This window comes from Bombina bombina, chromosome 3, assembly GCF_027579735.1.
Source record: "Bombina bombina isolate aBomBom1 chromosome 3, aBomBom1.pri, whole genome shotgun sequence".
Classification (NCBI taxonomy): Eukaryota; Metazoa; Chordata; class Amphibia; order Anura; family Bombinatoridae; genus Bombina; species Bombina bombina.
In genome coordinates this window covers 848,638,021-848,657,459 of record NC_069501.1, presented here as the reverse complement: position 1 = coordinate 848,657,459, position 19,439 = coordinate 848,638,021, and the positions used below count along the sequence as shown (strand labels likewise).

At 37.5% G+C, this 19,439-nt stretch overlaps 1 protein-coding gene across 2 annotated transcripts in view; it reads right to left on the bottom strand.

The window, feature by feature from the left end:
• NALCN (sodium leak channel, non-selective) overlaps positions 1-19,439 on the bottom strand; it is a 1,159,715-nt gene that overhangs the window by 160,579 nt on the left and 979,697 nt on the right. For both annotated transcript variants that reach the window (XM_053707809.1, XM_053707808.1), the window contains 2 exons: positions 8,808-8,928; positions 8,592-8,723 (listed from right to left, as the gene is read on the bottom strand). In XM_053707809.1, coding sequence (XP_053563784.1) covers positions 8,592-8,723; positions 8,808-8,928 — 253 coding nt within the window. The remainder of the gene's footprint in view (positions 1-8,591; positions 8,724-8,807; positions 8,929-19,439) is intronic.

Genomic DNA, 19,439 nt, shown 5'->3' with positions numbered 1-19,439 from the left:
GATCAAAGCTTTATAAAACTTTCCAACTGAACAAAACCCATTTTTTTTTCTTTCATGATTAAGATAGAGCAAGCATTTTTAAGCAACTTTCTAATAATACATTTATAATAAATGTAGCCATCAATCAGCAAGCGCTACCCAGGTGCTGAACCAAAAATTGGCCGGTTCCTATGCAAGACAATGAAGAAAAAAATTACAATATGAGTAAATTAAAAAGTTGCTTAAAATTGCACGCTCTGAATCATTAAAGAAATTTTTTTGGTTTCTTGTCCGTTTAAGATAACAACAATAGCTCTAGCAAAATAATAGATCTTAAAAGGAACAGGTTCTTTCCTAAGTTCATTTAGCAAAAGAAAAGCTTGAAGTTTCAAGACTCAAAATTAAAACACCATAAAGAGCCAAATTACAAGTAGAGCATTATTTAATGTTCCCGCTCGAGCATTAAGTGCGCTAGAAGTAAGCTTTTTGCGTCCTTCGGGTTGCGCTCGTATTACAAGTTGAAAGTAAATTTTTTGCTTGTGTGCTAACCCGACGTGTGTAAAAAGATGAACTTACAATATTGTACACGCGATAACCTATCCACCCCCCCCATAGAAGTCAATGGGACAAAAAAAGTGGCTGCCGAATGGAGGCATGAAATATACCAAAATAGACCTAGATCAATAGTGGAGTGGTATTTAACACTCCTGCTCGCACATTAACTCTGCTAGAATTCATTGTTTTGCCTGTGTCAGATAGCGCTTGTATTATAAGTTCAAAGTATAACCAGATGCACGCAAAAAGCCGAAATTCAAATATCGAATGCATCAATGTATTCCCCAATAGTAGTCAATGGAGCAAAAAAAAAAAACAATGGGAAAAAAACTTGCGTGCAAACCAGATTGCATATTCTCAAGTTCGCAAACCCGACATGAAAATATGAATAATTCACATTCCAATATTCTGCACAAAGCAAAATATATTCTATTTATTCATAAATACATATTTCTGCATATATCTGATGGTATTTTGGTACAATATACATCTATACCTATATATATATCCATCCAAGTTATAGCACAAGCACTCCCTGGACTTGATACAGGTGAAATAAAAAGTGTTTTATTCCATATAAACAAGTGACGTTTCGGGGTGTTTACACCTTCATCAGACCAACGTTGGTTGGTCTGATAAAGGGGTGAACACCCTGAAAAGTCACATGTTTATATGGAATAAAACACTTTTTATTTTACCTGTATCAAGTCCAGTGAGTGCTTGTGCTATAACTTGCATATTTGAACTTTCTATAGCACCCTGGCAGAATTTAAATTTACTATTCGTATATAATCAATTAGCAAGTGGCCCAGCACTCCAACCTAGGCAATGTATTAACAACCTGGGTGCAATCCTCAAGGCATCTTGTATACATATGTGTGAAGAAGGGCACTCGCAGGATTTTTAGAAAGACAATAAATGTATTTATTTTGACAAATCAAAATGTGTCATAAATATAACATTGATGTTCTATTTATGACACGTTTTGATTTGTCAAGTGTATTGTCTTTCTAAAAATCCTGAGAGTACTTTTCTTCACACATATGTATATATATATATATATATATATATATACATACACACACACACACACGAATAATATATATAGGTATAGATATATACAGATATATATATAGGAATATATATTTAAAAATACATAGAACATATATGTGCAGAACATTGGAATGGCAAATATTTACAATAAATACACAGTATAGCACTTAATAAAAAATGAATAATGCATGCATATGTTTTTTTTTATGTTTTCATCTACTTAAAGGGACATGAAATCCAAAAATGTTCTTTCATGATTCAGATAGAGAATACAATTTTTAACAACTGTCCTATTGACTTATATCATCTAATTCCTGGTTTCTCAACAGCCGGGCCGTGGCCCAGTACCGGGCCGTGATAGCCCTGCTGGTGGGCCCTGACCTGTCATGCCCCCACTGCACACAAGGGGCAGACTGAGACCAATCAAGGCCCCAGGAAAACTGTCTCACACTGACCCAAATGTATGCAAATGAACATGGTAGCCTCCCTGCCCTAACCCCAACAGGCCCATCAACCTCCAGAGCCAGGACCCCCAACATCAAGGGCCAAAGAAAGGGCCCCCAACCTCCAGGGCCAGACCTCACAGCGACAGACCCTCGGCAGGACCCCTACACTCCAGGGCCCCCACTAAATCCACAGTGAACTGCTTAGTTACTGATAGGGCAAATCCCTGATGTTTATTATTTTTTTTTTTCTCTCTCTATATATATATCTCTATATCTATCTATCTATCTATCTATCTATCTATCTATCTATCTATCTATATATATATATATATATATATATATATATATACTACCGGGCCCTGGACATGTCCAGCTAAAAGTTACCGGGCCTTGAGGTCACTTTGGTTGAGAACCACTGATCTAATTTGCTTCAATCTTTAGATATTCCTCATTGAAGAAATAGCTGCACATGGGTGAGCCAATCACACGAGCCATCTATGTGCAGCCACCAATCAGCAGCTACTGAGCCTATCTAGATATGCTTTTAAACAGAGGATATCAAGAGAATTAAGCAAATTAGTTAACCCCTTAATGACCGGACCATTTTTCAATTTTCTTACCCTTAATGACAATGGCTATTTTTACATTTCTGCAGTGTTTGTGTTTAGCTGTAATTTTCCTCTTACTCATTTACTGTACCCATACATATTATATACCGTTTTTCTCGCCATTAAATGGACTTTCTAAAGATACCATTATTTTCATCATATCTTATAATTTACTATAAAAAAATGTAAAATATGAGGAAAAAATTGAAAAAAAACACACTTTTTCTAACTTTGACCCCCAAAATCTGTTACACATCTACAACCACCAAAAAAACCCCATTCTAAATAGTTTCTAAATTTTGTCCTGAGTTTAGAAATATCCAATGTTTACATGTTCTTTGCTTTTTTTGCAAGTTATAGGGCCATAAATACAAGTAGCGCTTTGCTATTTCCAAACCACTTTTTTCCAGAATTAGCGCTAGTTACATTGGAACACTGATATCTTTCAGGAATACCTGAATATCCCTTGACATGTATATATTTATATTTAGAAGACATCCCAAAGTATTGATCTAGGCCCATTTTGGTATATTTCATGTCACCATTTCACCGCCAAATACGATCAAATAAAAAAAAAAACTTAAATTTTTCACAATTTTAGGTTTCTCACTGAAATTATTTACAAACAGCTTGTGCAATTATGGCACAAATGGTTGTAAATGCTTCTCTGGGATCCCCTTTGTTCAGAAATAGCAGACATATATGGCTTTGGCGTTGCTTTTTGGTAATAATAAGGCCGTTTAATACTGCTGCGCACCACACTTGTAATATGCCCAGCAGTTAAGGGGTTAATTAGGTAGCTTGTAGGGTTAATTTTTAGCTTTAGCGTAGAGATCAGCCTCCCACCTGACACATCCCACCCCCTGATCCCCCCTGACCCCCCTCAAACAGCTCTCTTCCCTCCCCCACCTCACAATTGTCACCGCCATCTTAAGTACTGGCAGAAAGTCTGCCAGTACTGAAATAAAAATAATTTATTATTATTTTTTTAATTTTTTCATACAGTCTGCAGTGATGGATCCCCCCTTACCCCACAACCTCCCTGATCCCCCCCAATACATCTCTCTAAACCTCCCCCTCTAACTATTTGCCGCCATCTTGGGTACTGGCAGCTGTCTGCCAGTACCCAATTTGCCCCCCAAAATAGTTTTTTTTTTACTTTTTTCTATGTAATACTTGTTTTCTGTAGTGTAGCTGGCCCCCCTAAACGATCTACATCCCTCCCCCTCCCAGATCCCTTACTAAAGAGCTAAGATCCCCCTGCTTCCACATTGGTCTTTTTTTTTTTTTTTTCTTTCATTATCGGCCGCAATCGCTGCTCCGGTAAAAACTGCACAATAGGTAAGATCGCTTTGGGCAAAATAAAAAGGCTGCTAGAGATAAAGGCTGCAACCATCAACCAACGAATTTGTTAGTATCAGTGCCGGTTCAGAAAGGGCCACAGAGTGGCCCTTTCTGCATCGGTATGTAAAATAGGGGATTGCAGTGATGCCTCAATATTGAGGCATCACTACAATCCCTTGGAAGCAGCTGGAAGCGATCGTGATCGCTTCCAGCACTTCAGACAACAGAGGACGTACCAGGTACGTCAATTGTCACTAAGGGAGTTTTTTCCTATGACGTACCTGGTACGTCCAACTAACAAGTAATTGTAAATAGATTTACAAATAGGAATAGGTAACTTAAATCTGTGAGGAAAAATTCCACCGACTGAGCCCTTTCTAAGTCAGAGCTAAATTTGTTTTTAATTAGAAAAAATGTTTTTCTTGTCCATTCATACACTAAACTTTATTAAGAAAATATATTTAACCACACATACATTTAGCAAGAGCTACGATTTAAAAACACTGCACCTAAGTTGAGCTAGGATTATTAAATTATTCTGAAATCAGCATCAAAGGTATCTGCAGCAAAATTATAAATATAGGCTAAGCCCTTACAATCCGAGGGCTAGTTTAAGTTTAAGTTTTACCAAGTTTATAAAGCTGCAATTAACCAGACCAACAAAGGTGAGCAAATTAAAAAAGGGAAAGACAAAGCTTATCCCAGAGGACCTGAGGAGAAAGGGCTCAGTCGGTGGAATTTTTCCTCACAGATTTAAGTTACCTATTCCTATTTGTAAATCTATTTACAATTACTTGTTAGTTGTACTTTGCTTTTAACTATAAATCTGTGGCAGGAGGTATTAGCGGTTAGGAGATTACTTAAACTCAAATTGGGCTATTTGCCTTTAACCACTAACCTCTTGTATATAGTATACTTTGCCCTACCCCCACCTATTCTTACTTTAAATTGTACCTGGTACGTCCTCTGTCATTAAGGGGTTAATTAAAGTAAATTGGAAAGTTGTTTAAAATGGCATGCTCTTTCTAAATCATGAAAGAAAAAAATGTGGGTTTCATGTCCCTTTAACTGCAAAGGGCTCCAATGCATTTCTATATATGTCTATATATGTGTACATATATATTTATGTGTTTATGTGTATATATGCCTGTAGATACATACATACACATATAAATACATATGTACACATACAGTATATAAACATATATATATATACACATACAAATACATCTTTAGGCATGTATACGTCGATGCTTACGTCTACCTGACACTTTTTGTCAGTTATCAAATTTCTAACAGGTACGCTCACGACTATTCCGGCCCAGCGTACCTGGTTTTCAATCCGGGAGTCTGAAAGCAGCAAAAGCTTATGTTCGATGCTGCCAGATATCCCATTTATGTATATGGTTGAAAACAAGTAACGTTTACACCTAACACCCTAACATAAGCCCCGAGTCTAAACACCCCTAATCTGTCGCCCCTGACATTGCCGCCACCTACATAATGTTATTAACCCCAATTCCACCGCTCCCCGACATCGCAGCCACCTACATAATGTTATTAACCCCTATTCCACCGCTCCCCGACATCGCCGCAATTTAAATAAAGTTATTAACCCCAATCCCGCCGCTCCTGACCCCGCCGCCACTAAATAAACGTATTATCCCCTAAACCTCTGGCCTACCACATCACTACCACTAACTAAACCTATTAACCCCTAAACTTCCAGCCCCCGACATCGCCATAAACTAAATTAAACTATTAACCCCTAAACCTAAGAACCTGCTAACGTTAAATTAAAATTACAACATCCTTATGTTAAAATAAATGTAAATTTACCTGTAGAATTAAAATAAACTATATTAAACAATTAATTAACCTACCCTAACTATTATACTACAATTAAATTAAATTAAACTACCAATTAAATTAACTACATTACATATTAAAAAACCCTAACCCTACTCAAATTATTTAAATATACTATTTAACCTTATTAAAAATTACTAAATTACAAAAAAAAAAATAAACGCTGTTACAAAAAATAAAAAAGACTAAATTACGAAAACAAACAAACTACATTATTAAAAATAAAAAAGAATTACACCTACTCTAATAGCCCTATCAAAATAAAAAAGCCCCCCCAAAATAAAAAAACCGCTAGCATACAATAAACTACCAATGGCTATTAAAAGGGCCTTTTGTGGGGCTTTGCCCCAAAGAAATCAATCAGCTCTTTTACCTGTAAAAAAAAAATACAAACACCCCCCAACAGTAAAACCCACCACTCATTCAACCAACCTCCCCAAATAAAAAAAACTATCTAAAATAACCTAGGCTCCCCATTGCTCTGAAAAAGGGCATTTGTATGGGCATTGCCCTTAAAAGGGCATTTAGCTCTTTTACTGCCCAGACCCTAATCTAAAAAAAAACCCACCCAAAAAAACCTAGCTAACACTAACCTCCGATGATCCACTTACAGTTTTTGAAGACCCGCTTGAAGGATCCATCAAGCCGGCAAGAAGTCTTAATCCGGGCTGCAAGAAGTCTTCATCCAAGCGGCCTCTTCCATCTTCATTCAGCCGGCGAAATCCTCATCCAAATGGCAAGAAGTCTTCATCCAGACGGCATCTTCTATCTTCATCCATCTGGCGCGGAGCAGGTCCATCCTGAAGACATCCGGCGCAGAGCTCCTTTTCATACGGACATAAACTGGAACTTCAATGAAAGTGATGTCATCCGAGATGGCGTCCCTTGCATTCCTATTGGTTGAAAGGTTCCAATCAGCCAATTGGATTTGAGCAGCTCTCATCCTATTGAGCTGATTGAAACATACAAATGCCCTTTTCAGGGCAATGGGGAGCTTAGGTTATTTTAGATAGGTTTTTTATTTGGAGGGGTTGGGTGCTGGGTTTTACTTTTGGGGGTGTTTGTATATTTTTTTTTACAGGTAAAAGAGCTGATTTCTTTGGGGCAATGCTCCACAAAAGGCCCTTTTAAGGGCCATTGGTAGTTTATTGTAGGCTAGGGTTTTTTTAATTTTTGAGGGGGGCTTTTTATTTTGCTAGGGCTATTAGATTAGGTGTAATTCTTTTTTATTTTTGATAATGTGGTTTGTTTTTTTCGTAATTTTATTTTTTATTTTTTGTAACTTAGCGTTTATTTTTTTTTGTAATTTAGTAATTTTTAATAAGGTTAAATAGTATATTTAAATAATTTGAGTAGGGTTAGGATTTTTCAATATGTAATTTAGTTAATTTAATTGGTAGTTTAATTTAATTGTAGTATAATAGTTAGGGTAGGTTAATTAATAGTTTAAAAATAGTTTATTTTAATTCTACAGATAAGTTTAAATTTATTTTAAGATAGGAATGTTGTAATTTTAATTTAAAGTTAGCGGGTTGTTAGGTTTAGGGACAGATAGCTCAGTATGCTGAGGCACTGTGGTTGCAGGTTCGATCCCCGGCGAGGTCCACTCAGCTTTTCATCCTTCTGAGGTTGATAAAATGAGCAGCACCTTGAGACCCTTACGGGTGATTAGCCGCACTTTACAAGTACCCAATACATACATACATAGGGGTTAATAGCTTAATTTAGTTTATGGCAATGTGGGGGCTGGCGGTTTAGGGGTTAATAGGTTTAGTTAGTGGTAGTGATGTGGGAGGCCAGAGGTGGGGTCCGGGAGCAGCAGGATAGGGGTTAATAACTTTATTTAGGTTGCGGTAGTGTCGGGGAGTGGCGGGATAGGGGTTAAACATTTTAGTATAGTGGCGGCGTCTAGTGAGTATAAATAAAGTTGGGAAAAAGCCGAATAGACGCGAGATCGATGACTGTTCATCGGCCCGTACTTGGTGTGGGTAATTTTGCCGGATTTTTTTTATAAATATGGAGATCTTGTTCACTAATAGTTACATTGTAGCTAGATTAGGGTTTATTTTTATTTTACAGGCAAGTTTGCATTTATTTTAACTGGGTAGAATAGTTACTAAATAGTTATTAACTATTTACTAACTACCTAGCTAAATACAAATTTACCTGTAAAATAAAACCTAACCTGAGTTACACTAACACCTAACATTACACAACAATTAAATAAATTACATAAATTAAATGCAATTACCTAAATTACAAAAAACAAACACTAAATTACACAAAATAAAAAACAAATTATCAGATATTTAAACTAATTACACCTAATCTAATAGCCCTATCAAAATAAAAAAGCCCTCCCAAAATAAAAAAAAACCCTAGCCTAAACTAAACTACCAATAGCCCTTAAAAGGGCCTTTTGCGGGGCATTGCCCCAAAGAAATCAGCACTTTTACCTGTAAAAAACAACCCCCCCAACAGTAAAACCCACCACCCACACAACAGTATATATTGTTGGTATGTGCTTATGTTTTCACATATTAACTTTATTAATAAAGTCAGAACTTGATGAATATACATATATAAGAGTTGGCAGAAAAGAAGACATTGCCATATTTTATACAGTGCTTACATTTTTGACATTGGCATTAGGTTTTATATTTTTGATCTTCTCTGTATGCTTTTGGATTAATGTTACCTGATATGGATAAATAATAAAAGAATTTATTTCACTTACAAGATATATAAATATGTCCATCACTCCTCCAAAATCTCTTATGACAGCCGTGGGTGTAAAAAACAAGCCATCTGCCATAATCTTCAGATTTAATTCAATGCTCATGAATATCACAAAAACATACTCTGCAATCTGAAATACAAGGCAAAGGAGAACAGAAATGAACAAAAATTCCAAGACATCGTATTAGTTAAAGATATTTCAATAATATATTACCTGTAAAGTGGGTGTGTGCATTATTCTTCTGAATGGGGATTCAAACATCATAGATATGCAAGAACATATAGTAACAACGATCATAACCCAATCAAGATAGGTCACCAAGCCAAGCAAGTCACTGCAAAAATATTTACAATCGATAGTTACATTTTTAATTTAAGTTTAAAGAATATACATAACAAACCAATATACCAGCTGAAAGAATTCATAAAGAAAACTACAAAGAAATTATATATATAATATATATATATATATACAGTATATATATATATATATATATATATATACATATATATATATTATATATATAATAGAGTAAGGAAAGCGCACTCTCACTTAAAAAGCATCTACCAGGGTGCAGGCACAAATTAATACAGTACAGATGAAGCTTGTACTCTCTGGATTTTCAAAAAGGTCTGATGAAGGGGTGATTGATCCCCGAAACATCAAATTTTTTGCTAAATAAAGCACCTTTTTGAAAATCCAGAGAGTACAAGCTTCATCTGTACTGTATCTGTACATCAAATTTTTTGCTAAATAAAGCACCTTTTTGAAAATCCAGAGAGTGCAAGCTTCATCTGTACTATTTATATATATATATATATATATATATATATATATATATATATATATATTCAACCTGAGAAATCAGCACTCACGACATTACCCATCTACTCGGTGCATGCACTACTGGTACCATTCAAAATAAATCACTTGAGGATCAGGATCCGGTGTATATCCCCTACGATCTTCAAGAAATAGCAGACACCTTTATTGTGTCAACTAAAAAGACACATAACGTTTCGGCCCCTCACAAAGGCCTTGGTCACATGTGTAAACATAACATATATCTAACATACCGTGAAAATCATGCATACTGTGTACAGCTGGATCGGGTTTAGAATTACTGACGTCATCACCCTCCGCCCGATGGCATGGCAACATGTCAACATATCACTCAGACTTCCTACGCAAGCAGCATCGTGCTTCCGGTTGATTGTCACATCCCCTTTCTAATAGCTTAGTAGATACATAGTCATGGAAACACAGTGTCCAATGCGGACGTTCAATACGTAATCCGTGAATCCACTGTTAACTGCATGCAGTGAAACAAGCAAAATATCTATTTACAAGTTATAGCAATCCTATATACACAAGTCGATCATAGCATTGGGAGCCACACAAATAAAGCTCATAAATATATACTAAACAATGCAGACATATAGCATACTTAATCTCAACCAGTGTGAATAAACTACTGAGCCAAATGGTCCAATTAAATTGCTAGACTGACATAGAATAAACAGACCGACATAGAATAAACACAATGGGGGGTAGTTATCAAGCCGTCAACCTCAAATACGCTGCGTATTCCGCAGCGTATTTGTGGCGAGGCTGATACGCCTTAGTTATCAAAGGCTCGAGACCGGCAAAAGTAGAATTTTGTGACGTCAGCTTCGATCCGCCGGACTCAGTCCGACACAGATCGATTCTTACGTCACTCCAGATGTTCCGCACACAAGTGAGGCACATTCTCACTACTTTTGCTAGCTATCAAAAAACTAGCAGGTACGCTCGGCACTTTTACGGCCCAGCGTACCTGGTTTTCAAAGCGCCAGCCTGGAGGCGGCGGATCCCATAGGAATCAATGGGAGTCTGACCATAGCGAAAGTACAAGTTCGCTGCTGACAGACATCCCATTGATTTCTATGGGAGCTGTCTACACCTAACACCCTAACATGTACCCCGAGTCTAAACACCACTAATCTGACCCCCCCTACACCGCCGCAACTAAATAAAGTTATTACCCCCTAAACCGCCGCTCCCGGAGCCCACCGCAAGCTACTCTATACATATTAACCCCTAAACCGCCGCTCCCGGAGCCCACCGCAACTATAATAAATGTATTAACCCCTAAACCGCCGCTCCCGGAGCCCACCGCAACTATAATAAATGTATTAACCCCTAACCCGCCGCTCCCTGAACCCGCCGCAACCTATATTAAATGTATTAACCCCTATCCTGCCCCCCCTACACCGTCGCCACCTATAATACATTTATTAACCCCTAATCTGCCCCCCCTACACCGTCGCCACCTATAATAAATGTATTAACCCCTATCCTGCCCCCCACTACGCCGCCGCCACTGTAATAAAATGATTAACCCCTAAACCTAACCCTAACCCTAACGCCCCCTAACTTAAATATTAATTAAATAAATCTAAATAAATTAACTCTTATTAACTAAATGAATCCTATTTAAAACTAAATACTTACCTGTAAAATAAACCCTAAGATAGCTACAGTATAAATAATAATTATATTCTAGCTATCTTAGGATTTATTTTTATTTTACAGGTACCTTTCAATTTATTTTAACCATGTACAATAGCTATTAAATAGTTATTAACTATTTAATAGCTTATCTAGCTAAAATAAAGAGAAATGTACCTGTGAAATAAATCCTAACCTAAGTTACAATTACACCTAACACTACACTATACTTTAATAAATTATTCCTATTTAAAAATAAATACTTACCTGTAAAATAAACCCTAAGATAGCTACAATGTAATTAATAATTATAGTATAGCTATCTTAGGATTTATATTTATTTTACAGGTAACTTTGTATTTATTTTAGCTAGTTAGAATAGTTATTAAATAGTTATTAACTATTTAATAACTACCTAGCTAAAAGAAATACAAAATTACCTGTAAAATAAATCCTAACTTAAGTTACAATTAAACCTAATACTACACTATCATTAAATTAACTAAATAAACTACCTACAAAGAACTACAATGAAATACAATTACATAAACTAACTAAAGTACAAAAAATAAAAAAAGCTAAGTTACAAAAAATAAAAAATTAAGTTACAAACATGTTAAAAATATTACAACAATTTTAAGCTACTTACACCTAATCTAAGCCCCCTAATAAAATAACAAACCCCCCCAAAATAAAAAAAATCCCTACCCTATTCTAAATTACATAAATTTCAAAGCTCTTTTACCTTACCAGCCCTTAAAAGGGCCATTTGTGGGGGCATGCCCCAAAAAGTTCAGCTCTTTTGCCTGTAAAATAAAAATACAACCCCCCCCCCAACATTAAAACCCACCACCCACATACCCCTAATCTAACCCAAACCCCCCTTACAAAAACCTAACACTAATCCCCTGAAGATCATCCTACCTTGAGTCGTCTTCACTCAGCCGAGCCACCGATGGAACTGAAGAGGACATCCGGAGCGGAAGAAGTTAATCCTCCAAGCGGCGCTGAAGAAATCTTCCATCCGATGAAGTCATCATCCAGGCGGCGCTGAAGAAGTCTTCGATCCGGCCGATGTCATCTTCAAAGAGGCGCTGAAGAGGTCTTCTATCCGGGCGAAGTCATCTTCCAAGCCGGGTCTTCAATCTTCCTTCCGCCGACGCGGAACCACCTTCTTCACCGACGGACTACGACAAATGACGGCTCCTTTAAGGGACGTCATCCAAGATGGCGTCCCCTCAATTCCGATTGGCTGATAGGATTCTATCAGCCAATCGGAATTAAGGTAGGAAAAATCTGATTGGCTGATGGAATCAGCCAATCAGATTGAGCTCGCATTCTATTGGCTGTTCCGATCAGCCAATAGAATGCGAGCTCAATCTGATTGGCTGATTGGATCAGCCAATCGGATTGAACTTGAATCTGATTGGCTGATTCCATCAGCCAATCAGATTTTCCTACCTTAATTCCGATTGGCTGATAGAATCCTATCAGCCAATCGGAATTGAGGGGACGCCATCTTGGATGACGTCCCTTAAAGGAGCCGTCATTCGTCGTAGTCCGTCGGTGAAGAAGGTGGTTCCGCGTCGGCGGAAGGAAGATTGAAGACCCGGCTTGGAAGATGACTTCGCCCGGATAGAAGACCTCTTCAGCGCCTCTTTGAAGATGACATCGGCCGGATCGAAGACTTCTTCAGCGCCGCCTGGATGATGACTTCATCGGATGGAAGATTTCTTCAGCGCCGCTTGGAGGATTAACTTCTTCCGCTCCGGATGTCCTCTTCAGTTCCATCGGTGGCTCGGCTGAGTGAAGACGACTCAAGGTAGGATGATCTTCAGGGGATTAGTGTTAGGTTTTTGTAAGGGGGGTTTGGGTTAGATTAGGGGTATGTGGGTGGTGGGTTTTAATGTTGGGGGGGGGTTGTATTTTTATTTTACAGGCAAAAGAGCTGAACTTTTTGGGGCATGCCCCCACAAATGGCCCTTTTAAGGGCTGGTAAGGTAAAAGAGCTTTGAAATTTATGTAATTTAGAATAGGGTAGGGATTTTTTTTATTTTGGGGGGGTTTGTTATTTTATTAGGGGGCTTAGATTAGGTGTAAGTAGCTTAAAATTGTTGTAATATTTTTAACATGTTTGTAACTTAATTTTTTATTTTTTGTAACTTAGCTTTTTTTAATTTTTGTACTTTAGTTAGTTTATGTAATTGTATTTCATTGTAGTTCTTTGTAGGTAGTTTATTTAGTTAATTTAATGATAGTGTAGTATTAGGTTTAATTGTAACTTAAGTTAGGATTTATTTTACAGGTAATTTTGTATTTCTTTTAGCTAGGTAGTTATTAAATAGTTAATAACTATTTAATAACTATTCTAACTAGCTAAAATAAATACAAAGTTACCTGTAAAATAAATATAAATCCTAAGATAGCTATAATATAATTATTAATTACATTGTAGCTATCTTAGGGTTTATTTTACAGGTAAGTATTTATTTTTAAATAGGAATAATTTATTAAAGTATAGTGTAGTGTTAGGTGTAATTGTAACTTAGGTTAGGATTTATTTCACAGGTACATTTCTCTTTATTTTAGCTAGATAAGCTATTAAATAGTTAATAACTATTTAATAGCTATTGTACATGGTTAAAATAAATTGAAAGGTACCTGTAAAATAAAAATAAATCCTAAGATAGCTACAATATAATTATTATTTATATTGTAGCTATATTAGGGTTTATTTTAAAGGTAAGTATTTAGTTTTAAATAGGATTCATTTAGTTAATAAGAGTTAATTTATTTAGATTTATTTAATTAATATTTAAGTTAGGGGGGCGTTATGGTTAGGGTTAGACTTAGGTTTAGGGGTTAATCATTTTATTACAGTGGCGGCGGCGTAGTGGGGGGCAGGATAGGGGTTAATAAATTTATTATAGGTTGCGGCGGGTTCATGGAGCAGCGGTTTAGGGGTTAAACTATTTATTTAGTTGCGGAGAGGTGCGGGATCAGCAGGATAGGGGTTAATAATTTAATAATAGAGGGCGACGGTATAGGGGGGCAGGATAGGGGTTACTAGGTATAATGTAGGTGGCAGCGGTGTCCGGGAGCGGCGGTTTAGGGGTTAATACATTTATAAGACTTGCGGCGGGGTCTAGGAGCGGCGGTTTAGGGGTTAATACATTTATAAGACTTGCGGCGGGGTCTAGGAGCGGCGGTTTAGGGGTTAGTAACTTTATTTAGTTGCGGGGGCCTCCGGGGGCGCCGGTATAGGGGGTAGAACAGTGTAGTTTAGTGTGAGTGCTTAGTGACAGGCTAGCAATAAAGCTGGGAAAAAGCCGAAGGGCAGCGAGATCGGATGAGTGATAACTGTCACAGTCCGCTGCTCATCGCCCCGCGGCTTTTTGACAGCTTTATTTGATAACTTAGGCGAACGTATTCAAGGTCCGCGGCGGCGAAGGTAGGCGAGCTTAGGCGGACGTATTGGGCCGGCGAAGCCAGAAAAGTAGACGGCTTGATAAGTAGCCCCCAGTGTGTCTCAAGGACATGGTAGAAATTATATGAGGATAGGAAGCCCACAGTCCTAAACAGCTGTAGTCAACCATGGTATTCAACCCCCTAGGTGTAATTGTATCCAATTTATGTATTCGTCTAGATTCCATCCTTAATAAGGCTCTGGCACGGTTACCATGTCCAGATTTCGGAATGTGGTCGATCAATATAGCTCTCATTGATGAGATTGCGTGTCCTGCCTGTTGAAAATGCCGGGCCACAGGTTGGTCCGATCCACCTTTATAAAAAGCTAACCAAATAGCGGATTTATGGTTCGCCAACCTCTCCCTAAATGTGGTAATAGTCTTACCCACAAAATATAGGGAGCAAGGACATATGGCATGGCAACATGTCAACATATCACTGACGTGAACATGTCAAAAGTATTTTTCACTGACGTGAATGGGAAATCTAAATAAATGAATAAATATTTTTTACAAAGGAGCTGTCTGTGTGCCTATTTTTACCCTTGCTTTTTTCAGAGTATTTATATATGCTCTGAAACTTTAGTCTCTCTATACGAATTTAATGTCTATACTTTTTAAAGGGTGGCACCAGTACAATATTTGAGCAATATTACCTACTCTCACCCTCATTTATATATTTTATATTGTTGTAAGAGGATATAACTTGGAGGATTCTATAAGTCCTTTTCTTTTTGGTGATTGAAGTAGATTGCTAAGGGCGATAGTTTAAGCCCTAATTTTCCCTATACCATTTTTTGAGCTTTGCCGGCCAGTGTTATGGCATATACTCTGTCAGATGATTTGTGGGAGGCAGAATTGAAGGATTCCTTAGCTAATGACAGTATAGTTGGTGAAGATAATGATGATGAGGCTATAACCATTTTCAGTGCGTTTAGGAGATATAGATATCTCATTAACCGACAGTTAAAAATTAAAGCTGAAAATGCAAGCCTAGCTAACTATATAGAAAAAAAGATCATACCTAGAGGGTTAAGGTTATCATTAGACCCAGGTGCAAATACAAGAGAGGATGAGGAAGGGGACTCCTTTGTGGAGGAATGGAATGATAAACTTTCCTCGACCTCACTTGATTTGATGGGTATGATGATAAAGAGAAATGATAAAAGACTAGATAAAGTAAAAGGTGAAGCTGAAAAAGCTCTTTTGAAAGTAAATACCTTTGAAAATGACCCAAGCTTTGAAAAGCTAAATGGGGAAACTAGTCTAAATGTCACAAAATTAAAATCAGATATTAAAACACGTAAATGTAGGAAATTTAGACGTGACCAAGACGATTATAAAAATGGAAGAGTCTATATTTATAAGTCACAGAAAGGCACATATGATTCAGGAACAGATGCATCTGATTCTGAATCTAGCACTTCAAAAAACTACTCTGGTACAGCCCAAAAGGAAGAAAGAGAAAGAACAGAAGGGGAAAAAGGAAAAGACCCTTATGGTACTCCTGTGAAAGAGAAGAGATACCCAACCCGACAAATCAGAGGGAGAGGGGATCAATACGGTCAGAACAGAGGGAGATTCAGGGGGAGGGGGAATCGCAGGGGCTTCTAGCAAACCCCATTGAGGATGAACTGCAAATTGTGAACCTCTCCTCTTTTCCACTAAATATGGCGCATATTGACCTCCTCAAAAAAGGTCTCTCTTTTTGCCCTTCTGCGGTAATAGATAAGTTTGAAGTGATAAAAGATTTGCATTTATTTGCAAGAAAAATTGTCTTATCTATTATCATGAAATCTGACCAGCCAAAAGTCTTAGATGCTAGTGACCAATCTGCTTTGTGTGACTTAGAGTCTCTATTTACAGCGGACACTCAGGAAGAAACTCCTAGTGACCATGAATCTTTAAGTCCCCCATATACTAAACCAATCTTTAAACCTAAGTCTTCATATATGCCTTCTCTCTCATTGATTCCAGCTGTCAATTTGTTTGTGAAGCAAATGGAAAAAGATATTGACTTACTTGCTTCGAAACAGACTGTTGACAATTTGAAACCTAGAGAAAGAAAAGCCTTAAAAGAGCTAGGTAGGGCTACGGGCCTGGTGATCAAGCCCGCTGACAAGGGCGGGAACCTAGTACTACTAGATGAGAAACTCTATGTAAATGAAGCTAAGCGTCAATTAAATGACAAAAATCAATATATAAGATTGAGTAATAACCCCCTTGAACAAATTCAAAATTCTCTTTTTATACTTCTGAATGAGGCAAGATGTAGAGGAATAATTAGTCAAAGAGAGTTTAAATTCTTGTTCCCAGAATTTCCTGTCATGCCTGTCTTTTATATTCTACCAAAATTGCATAAGAATATAAAATGTCCCCCTGGAAGACCCATAGTCTCAGGAATAGGGAGCGTGACAGAAAAGGTTGGGGAGTATATAGATGAATTCCTAAGACCTTTTTTGCTAACCCTGACATCTTATGTTAAAGACACCTCAGACCTTCTTAGGAAATTGGATGGAGTCATGATAAATGAAACCACCCTTCTGGCCTCCTTAGATGTGGAGGGGTTATACTCCTCCATTCCTCATGAGGTAGGTTTGCAAGCTATAAGAAAGTTTCTTGAAACAAGGGGCCCTTGTAGTTCGGAACATACAGAGTTTGTTGTTTCTCTCCTTAGATTTGTCCTTGAGAACAATGTATTCATGTTTGATGGACAAATCTTTCGACAGATAAGAGGTACGGCGATGGGGGCAGTTTGTGCCCCCACGTATGCATGCCTCCATTTAGGGGCATGGGAATCTGATATCTTTGAACTACATAATGAGATATTTAATGAGAAAGTGTTGATGTGGGTCAGATATGTGGATGATGTTCTTGTATTGTGGGACGGGTCTGTGAATGAATTCAATGACTTTGTCCAAATGTTGAACCATAATGACAGGAACATCATCCTCACATCGGAAACTGATATGAAGGAATTAAATTTCCTAGACATAACCATTAAAAAGGAAGGACAAAAAATTGTCACTGAAAATTTCAGGAAAAAGAATGCCACTAATAATATCTTGCATGCAGGAAGTGGCCATCCTTCACACCTAATTAAAGGGATTCCATATGGTCAGTTCCTTCGCCTGAGAAGGAATTGCTCCTCACTGTCTAAATTTAATATCCATGCATCACTTATGAAAGAGAGATTTCTTCAAAGGGGGTACTCAAACAAATCCCTAAAAAAAGCAATGTGGAAGGCTAAACATGCCAGTAGGGATGATCTTCTATATGGCACTAGATCAAAATCTGACCAAGGTAATATCAGATTTATTTCAAAATTTAACAACCAATGGCAAAATGTCAGATCAGTTTTGAGAAAAAACTGGCACATTTTGACTCTGGATGACAAAGTCAAAAAGGTGATTGGCGATAAGCCACTTCTGACAGCCCGTAAAGCACTAAGCCTGAGAGATATTTTGGTAAAAAGTCAATTCGTGAGAAGTCCTTCTTCTGCTGATTGGCTGAGAAAGGACAGAGGAGTTAAAGGGAGCTACCCATGTGGACACTGTGTATACTGTGTCCACATGGACAGCACCAAGCAATTCTCTGTCCAAGCTGGTAAAAGCTATGATATAAGGTTCTTCTTCAATTGTCAATCTGAAGGGGTGATTTACCTTCTCCGATGCTCATGCCCGGTTTTTTACGTTGGAAAAACAAAGAGATTAGTGAAGGACCGGGTTCAGGAGCATCGTGATGATATCATACATTCTAGGGACACAAATGTAGCAAGACATTTTGGCATTTTCCACAATGGAAATACAGAAACTTTAAAATTTATCATTATTGACAAAGGTATAACGAATGGCAGGGGTGGTAATAATAACAAGACACTCCTTCAAAAAGAAACAAAATGGATCTATAGACTTGGTACTAGATTTCCAACTGGTTTAAATGAGAAACTGGAATATGCCAGTTTCCTGTAAATGGTCAAAATAAAATAATAAAATAAAAATCTCTTAAGTCCCTAAATGTATCTGGCAGAGTATCTGTTGTAATATAGGATGTACAATTTAGTGATACAATTCTGGAATGCTAAGGAATTAAGCAAGTTCAGTATAATATGGTCACTTTATTAATGTAAATAAACACTACACGATAACTTAGGGCAATCTAGGTGTATATAGCTTTAAGAGAGGAATCACCTACAAAAAGAAGGATCACCTGTGATTGGCCAGGTGTACCTTTAAAAGAGGAAGTCCGGTAAGGACACATTATGCCCTGATGAGCCCCTGTGACACACACTTACTGTGGGGGTGAAACGGTCGTTGGCTGTGCTGTGTTTTAATCTCTAGGAGTATACCCTATTTAACTCCTATCTTCTATATGAAAAAATTATGGTAAAGCAAATTCATGTGAGTTCTACATCTTGGGACATTTGCATTGTGTTTTGACATTGGAATAAGGATATTTTGGATCATTCATTCATTTATTTCACATGTGAACTGTGTTTGGCTTATAATAAGCACTGTGGTTGCAAAGACACGCTGAGGAAAGGCAAGCAGTCCGCTTTTAGTAAGGAAGCCTGGTTCTTTCATTACTATTTACATCGGTGACCTATATCCAATATGGATTGTGCTTGTGAAAATTTGTTGAGGTACATCTTGGTATAAAGATTTGTCCGCTTTTAGTAAGAAAGCCTGGCTCTTTCATTACTAGTTAACAACGCCCATCATACCTAGTGGAAGCCTGGTTCTTTCATTGGTGGCGAGCGGATACTCACCGGAGACCTGTGGATACACTCCTACCTATTCTACCAATCAGAGAGACTTGACAATTTCACCGCCCGTCCTCTAGTGACGTCACACGCTGTGATAGCGTTATACGGAGAGTACTTGGGTTC